General features: G+C 42.5%; 1 protein-coding gene across 1 annotated transcript; it reads right to left on the bottom strand.

Annotated features, from left to right (window-relative positions):
- Nucleotides 1-4,589: 4,589 nt before the first annotated feature.
- Nucleotides 4,590-5,963, bottom strand: LOC310853157 (E3 ubiquitin-protein ligase TRIM35-like; the record flags this gene model as incomplete). The annotated part of the gene is made up of 1 exon (XM_083757396.1): nucleotides 4,590-5,963. One exon carries the CDS (start codon nucleotides 5,961-5,963, stop codon nucleotides 4,590-4,592), a length of 1,374 nt encoding a protein of 457 aa, XP_083613522.1.
- Nucleotides 5,964-8,230: the final 2,267 nt, after the last annotated feature.

Here is an 8,230-nt window from a genome sequence, read left to right as displayed (position 1 = left end):
ACATTAACAATGTATCAATGCACATGTTGACATTAACAATGTATCAATGCACATGTTGACATTAACAATGTATCAATGCACATGTTGACATTAACAATGTATCAATGCACATGTTGACATTAACAATGTATCAATGCACATGTTGACATTAACAATGTATCAATGCACATGTTGACATTAACACTGTATCAATACACATGTTGACATTAACACTGTATCAATGCACATGTTGGCATTAACAATGTATCAATACACATGTATAGGCATTAACAATGTATCAATGCACATGTTGGCATTAACAATGTATCAATACACATGTTGACATTAACACTGTATCAATGCACATGTTGGCATTAACACTGTATCAATACATATGTATAGGCATTAACACTGTAGCATGAGCTATGCAGTGAGTGAACATGCGAGTCTTCCAATAATAATAATAATAATAATAATAAAACTTTATTTGTATAGCACCTTTCATGACATGAAATGCAGCTCAAAGTGCTTTACAGAACAATGGAGAATAAAAGAAAAGCAAGGCAACGACATTAAAAAACAAGCAGTAATGCAGTACAGTGAGGACATGAAAAATACAAGATCAATTAAAGGCAATGTTGTAGAAGTGGGTCTTAAGCTGAGCTTTAAAAATGTCTACAGAGAAGGTACAGTGGGAGCTTGTTCCATGCCGACGGCCCGTAGAAGCAAAAAGCTGCTTCCCCGTATTTTTTTGTTGCCATTTTTTTGGGCAAAGCGAGCAGGCCGGCGGTGGAAGACCTTAGGGGGGCGGTTTGGGACATATTTAGGCAGGCAGTCATGTAGGTAGGAAGGTGCGAGACCATTGAGAGCTTTATAGACAAGTAAAATAATTTTAAAATCAATCCTAAAAACAACAGGAAGCCAGTGCAGTGATGCCAAAACTGGAGTAATATGTTCTCTCATCTTAGTTCTAGTTAAAACTCTGGCTGCTGCATTTTGGACAAGTTGTAATCTGTCAGTTGTTTTCTTAGGCAGTCCTGAAAAAAGTGCATTGCAGTAATCAAGCCGAGAAAAAACAAAGGCATGGATTAGCGTTTTTGCATCGTCCAAGGACACATAGGCTCTGATTCGTGCAATATTTCTAAGGTGAAAAAAGGCAATCTTGGTGACATGATTAATGTGTGAATTAAAGTTCAATTCAGAATCAATAATAACCCCCAGGTTCTTTACTGTACTGTTAGTTTCTACAGTTAGGTTGCCCAGTCTGCTTATTATTGATTCTTTCTGCTCACTAGAACCGATTATGAGATGACCATACTGTACGTGTGTGTCAGCTGCAGCCAATAAACGGCACAGCTGCTCTCGCTCTTTAGCATACATGTATAATCACTGGTGCTGGACACGCCCAGCCGTCTCACTCCACTCCGTCTCACTCCACTCCGTCTCACTCCAGTCCGTCTCACTCCACTCCGTCTCACTCCAGTCCGTCTCACTCCACTCCGTCTCACTCCACTCCGTCTCACTCCACTCCGTCTCACTCCAGTCCGTCTCACTCCACTCCGTCTCACTCCACTCCGTCTCACTCCAGTCCGTCTCACTCCACTCCGTCTCACTCCACTCCGTCTCACTCCACTCCGTCTCACTCCACTCCGTCTCACTCCACTCCGTCTCACTCCACTCCGTCTCACTCCACTCCGTCTCACTCCACTCCGTCTCACTCCACTCCGTCTCACTCCACTCCGTCTCACTCCACTCCGTCTCACTCCACTCCGTCTCACTCCACTCCGTCTCACTCCACTCCGTCTCACTCCACTCTCTGTGCTTCTGAGGAGCACGTCCTGAACACGGCGGCATCCAGTGACCCCATGACCTCCATGTTCCCGTCAATATTACGCTCCGACGCGTGTTTAACACATTCTGACCTGAGATCAGATTCATACGAGGTTTCCGCCGGACCCACACTGGTCTGATGAACCCATTCTGACCTGAGATCAGATTCTAAAAATGTCAGTCGCTCTTTGATTTTTCAAAAATAGCAGACCTACAAGCTCATATCGCGCCACTCGGTGGCGCGATATGAGCTTGTAGATCTGCTATTTTTCAATAGCTAAAGCACGACATGATGCTTGAAACACCAAAATGGGTGCCCGGTCAGAATGGGATAACCCATTCTGAACGGGGACCCATTTTGGTGTTTCAAGCATCATGTCATGCTTTAGCTATTGAAAAGTGCCGCGCTACGAGCTTGTCGGTCTGCTATTTTTGAAAATGTGGCGCAAATCTTTGAATATATATATATACTTTCAGAGCGAACGTTTTCAGTCAAATCTTTGCTTCCTAGGCGTGTCCCTGGAGCAACGTATTTTCAAATGGGGGTCTGCGGCCAAATCCAGATAATTCTGGGCGTCCTTGACATGAAATATTGATCACCACTGATATAGAAACATAGGGTTTTTCAGAAAAATGTTTTAAATTTCGACGTCGGGCCAAAATGGGTTAATAATCAGAGAAGGATCTACAGTATAATTATGTCCTGAGGGCTATTGGTCAGCCCGGAGGCAGCAGCCTCCAGGCAGAGACCTGTTCATCCCACCCAGCATCCATCCAGAGAACTAGGCGGTGAGAGGGTGTCAAATCAAATCAAATCAAACTTTATCCCATTCTGACCTGAGATCAGATTCATACGAGGTTTCCACTGGACACACACTGGTCTGATGAACCCATTCTGACCTGAGATCAGATTCTAAAAATGTCAGTCGTTCTTAGATTCTTTAAAAAATAGCAGACCTACAAGCTCATATCGCGCCACTCTGTGGCGCGATATGAGCTTGTAGATCTGCTATTTTTCAATAGGTAAAGCATAACATGATGCCAACACCAAAATGGGTGCCCGTTCAGAATGGGTTAAAAACGACTCATCGACCAAAGTGCTGTAAATCCCTGGAACATGTGACGCGTTTAAAACCTAAAAACACCAGTGTGTAATAATAAAATGCCAAATGTTTATTAATGGTCATAAAATACAGTAGAACGCGAGTTCACTATGACTGACTTTGATTGTAAAAACTAAACACGTTTATGCGTTTAAAAAGTGTTACTGGTGATTAAACATGTTCTTCTGTTTATAATCTAAACACTGACACGTTTAAAACATGTTACAGATATGTGTTTATATTCTTTATAACCTAAACGCTTAGGTTTAGTGTGTACAGGTCAAAAAACATACCTGTATAGCAACAGCAATACAATCAAATATAATCAATACATCAATATCAATTATCATTTTCTTTTTTAAATCAATCCTAAATTTGATCTTTCAAACTCTCCATCCATATAGTAGTTGTGAACAAGCTGATGCATTGATCGTATCCTATAACTAAACCCAAGCGTTTAGGTTATAAACAGTTTTAAACACATATTTGTAACACTTTTTAAACGTGTCACAGTGTTTAGATTATAAACAGAAGAAAAAAAACACTTTTTAAACACATAAACGTGTTTAGTTTTTACAATCAAAGTCAGTCATATTATAGCCGGTGTTTAGAATTTGAACACTAGGTGTTCTCGTGAGGTGTTTGAGTGAACTCGTGTTCTACTGTATTGTATATGACCATTAATAAACATTTGGCATTTTATTATTACACACATGGTGTTTAGGTTTAAACGCGTCACATGTTCCAGGGATGTACCGTGAGCTACACACAGCATGTGGCCATCGCTCCTTCATTTAGTTTGCCGTTTGCCTCAGCATTAATCCACATCTTGGCCATATGGACCAGGCTTCCTTTGAGATAGCACATCATATAATAAATAATACATTCATATTATAATAATAATAAAACTTTATTTGTATAGCACCTTTCATGACATCAAATGCAGCTCAAAGTGCTTTACAGAACAATGGAGAATAAAAGAAAAGCAAGGCAACGACATTAAAAAAACAAGCAGTAATGCAATACAGTGAGGACATGAATAACAAAAAATATAAGATCACTTAAAAGCAATGTTGTAGAAGTATGCATGACATCCATATACAGTATGCCAGCTCATTATGTCACCATTTTTCCCATTCAAAAGTACAAAAGCCTTTGTTGTACTGTATGTACAGTACAAGGTGAAAATGGTAAATGGTCACTTTTCTCCAAAGCGCTGTACTGTACAATGCTCATTACACACATCATGGAAATTGGCTAAGTTCAATGTCGACAAGACTCTGATGAAACTGTTTTACAGTGCCTACAGTACAGCCTACAGTACATCGAGTGCTGTCGGAAAAAAGAAGAAAAAAAATCGAGTCTGTAATTTCTTTTTCGATTATTTGTTGGTATGATAAGGTTTGTTTCTTGGGAAAATTGTAAAAGTGGCCTCTAAGATAATTGGCTCACAGATGGATAGCCTGGACCTTATCTTTAAGAAACCGGTGCTTAATAAACCAATATTATACCAACAACTACTGCCACTTGTCATCATCAATATCAGGTTATTAATGTTAACATTATTACCACTACTGACGTTTAATGTGTAGAAAATAAAAAGCATTAGCAAATCTATCATTTATCATCATCATCGTCATCGTTATCATCATCATCATCATCATACATTGTCCAGAGTTAGACAGATCTAGGTAAGATCTTCAGAGTACCACCAGGACCAGTATAAATGTATGGAAAGAGTGTGTCAGTGAACCTGTGTGTGAAGGTGTGTATGTGTGTGTCAGTATCAGGATCACAGAATGACAGCTTTCCTTCATTCCAGTCCAGTTGGACTCTGATCCTCTGAGGCTTCTGCTTCAATGAGAGATCAGTGAATGACCCTGAGTATGCTCTGTATCTACCTTCACGTATGTATATTGTCCAGTATGGACCCTCTGTGAGTCCCTTCCTTTGAGAGGACTCTGCAAACACACCTACTGACCAGTGTGACTCTCCAACCTCAACATCCCAGCTGTGACTCCCTGAGTTAAAGCCCTCAGAACCAAGGACAATGCCTTTCTGCTCAGATCTCTCTGGATTGTCAGGGAGCTTCTGTCTCTCTCCCCATGTCACACTGGTCAGATCATCAGACAGGGTGTATACTGGATAGGCAGTGTTGGGGTCCAGAATGACAGGAGTGTAGGAGACAATGTCCTTCATCTTGTCCCAGACTCTGAAGGCCAGGTTGCCCAGGTGTTTGGCCACGTCTATCAGTGCTCCTGAGACCGGCTGTGGGTCCTGCAGTGTGAGCTGGACTCTCTCCATCGTGGTCTTGTAGTTCAGCAGGAATGAGATGTGTTCAGCTCTCAGCTCCTCCTCTATGGCTCTGATTGTGTGTGAAATGGTTGATATGTCTCTGTTCAGACCGTCCATCTTCTCCTTCATCATCTGGCTCTTCTGCTGCTCTTCCTCCCTCAGTTCGGTGATCCTGGCCTCCTCTACAACATGTAGAAACTGATGAAGCTTCTTAAACTGTTCCTTCATCTGCGTCTCTGTGTGCCGAGTCTGGAACGTAATATGTTCTGCTGTTTGGCCATAGTTTGTTTTAGTTTTAATAAAGACCTTCAGTTTGTCCTGTAAAGGCTTCAGTGATTTCTGGATCTCCTCCTTGTGATCCAGAGCAGCTTCATCGACGGGCCTGATTCTGTGGCCGGTGTGTTTTTTAGAAATTTGACACACAAGACACACTGGCTGTTGACATTCCAGACAGAACAGTTTGAGTTTCTCAGCATGCAGACTGCAGAGATCCTCAGAGCCTGCTGACGTTCTCTGATGTCTCTCCTGTGTGAAGGCCTCACACAGGTTCTTCAGAGCCAGGTTACGAGGTGGGCGATCCGTCGAAGATATGTCCTTACAAACTGGACATTGCTGTATTCTCTTCTCTCGCCACCAGTCCTGCAGACAGGCTTTACAGAAACTGTGGCTACACAACAGGAGAACGGGATCTTTAAAGATGTCACAGCACACAGGACAGGAATAGTCCTCTTCCGAGAGAGACAACTTGGAAGCCATTTTAACAAACACTCGCTCACGCAGTCAACAAGGAACTCTGCCAGTCAGTCGTGGTAACACTCCCTCTTCCAGAATGTTTCCTGAAGTTTACTTTCACTTTGAGTCCTGTTTCTTGTTAAAGTCCATTCAGTTGACAGTCAGCAGCAGGTTCCAGTGGTCTGGGTCAGTATTAACTCCTGTAGCTTTTTGGAAAGACTGTCCTTCCTCACGTCGTTGTGTGTTTGATCTAAATGTGAATCTGATCGTCTGTCTCACTATGAGTCAGGCAAGAGGTAGAGCTGCCTTTGACAGACCTGTTATGAAGTGCACACACCCACACATGTAGGTGTACTGTACACAGACACACACACACACACACACACACATGTAGGTGTACTGTACACAGACACACACACACACACACACACATGTAGGTGTACTGTACACAGACAGACACACACACACACACACACACACACACACACACACACACACACACACACACACACACACACACACACACACACACACACACACATGCGCAAATCCACCCTGACAGGAACTAGCTTTTTCTCATTCCATTCTGGGAGAGAAAGAAATGCAGTGCGCTTTCAAGGGGGAGTGGTTAACCACGCTAGGCAGTTTGACCGGGTGCGACTTGGGCGACCGTGTGTCTGTCTGTGTGCAGCTACCTGCGTGGAAGTTTTTCCCGCACACTCCCAGTACGCCAAGGAAGAACCTCTCTACTCCAAATACTTTACTACATTTAAAATCACGGTGGCACTAATTTACCTGCGCAAGCAGAGCTCGCAAGTACTAGTTTCGCCCAGGACGATATTCGATGCGTAATTATGCACCGTCCCAGCAAATGACGTAATGACTACTTGTGCCTGATACGGCAGTGGTTCCATATTACATACATGTATACATTGTAAACATTTAGATTCTCGTAGAGGTTTTTTTCGATTCTGACGAATCTCTCTACGAGAGTCTAAAAGATAACCCCGCCCCTGACGTCGAAAAGGAACGTTTGTGCCTCAAAATCACTCTTACCTTGTACAAATGCAAAATCTAAGCTGCTTTAAATGTTGCCCCACTTGTTTGTGAGGTGTTCGCAATCAGATTAAACACGGAACATGCTTATTTTTCAATAAAAAAGGTATTTTAATCCACTCTGTTTCTGAATCCTCCATTGTAAATGCGGTAAACGGCGCAACAGAACATTGCCCGCGCCCCTAGCGGCCAGGGTTCTCTTGCGCATTTACAATGGAGAGAAAAGCAAGATGGCCGCCAGATTCCGAGACAGAGTTGATTAAAATACCTTTTTTATTAAAAGATAAGCATGTGCAGTGTTTAATCTGATTGCGAACACCTCACAAACAAGTGGGGCAACATTTAAAGCAGCTTAGATTTTGCATTTGTACAAGGTAAGAGTGATTTTGAGGCACAAACGTTCCTTTTCGACGTTAGGGGCGGGGTTATCTTTTAGACTAGATCGGAAAAAACCTCTACGAGAATCTAAATGTTTGGGGGCTAATCCTCCCGACACTAAAACATAATATGTGATGTAATGACGATATTATCGTCATTATGTCACCATCGAAAACCAATTACACTCTGGCATTGGGTCCTTTAATCCACATCTTTATTACGTCATCATTGAGAGCTAGTTATACCAGTTATACCCTGACGTCATATGCTGGGACGGTGCATACGCATCAAAAGTGGCGCACAGTATACCGCTAATCAACTTACAAATTACATATACATAGAGGCATTTCCTTTAATCCACCCGACACTGATCGACACATACGTCACCATCGAAGGCATTGGGTCCTTTAACACTAGCATGTCTGAACTAAAATCACCTAGTACTCTGACGGTCAAGATGACTGTGTTTTTCGTGCAATTCCATTGGCCTCTTCTAATGGTCTTCACACCTCTCCCCCCGTGGCGGGGGGGGGGGGGGGGGGGGGGGGTTGACGACTTGCCATTGTCTTCTAAATGTCACGTTCCAACTAATTGAAGGCAGCTGTTTCAACTCGACAGGACAACTCAAGTTATTTTTTTATTTTTCATTTCAGTTTACCAAACTATAATTATAGTGACGGTGTGAGCGCTATGAATACCCTTGCGCAGCAAACATGGTCCGACTTTGTATTGAGCCAATAAAATGGGCTGTTGGATGGAGCCCGCACACCATAGGTAGTAGCAAGACGTTCTTTATTTAAATACTGACAATGTTTCGATCTGTTAGATCTTCATCAGGTCATGTGAACATACACACA

Source organism: Protomyctophum parallelum, assembly GCF_964188405.1.
Source record: "Protomyctophum parallelum genome assembly, chromosome: 22".
Taxonomy (NCBI): Eukaryota; Metazoa; Chordata; class Actinopteri; order Myctophiformes; family Myctophidae; genus Protomyctophum; species Protomyctophum parallelum.
This window is presented reverse-complemented; position numbering and strand designations above follow the sequence as displayed.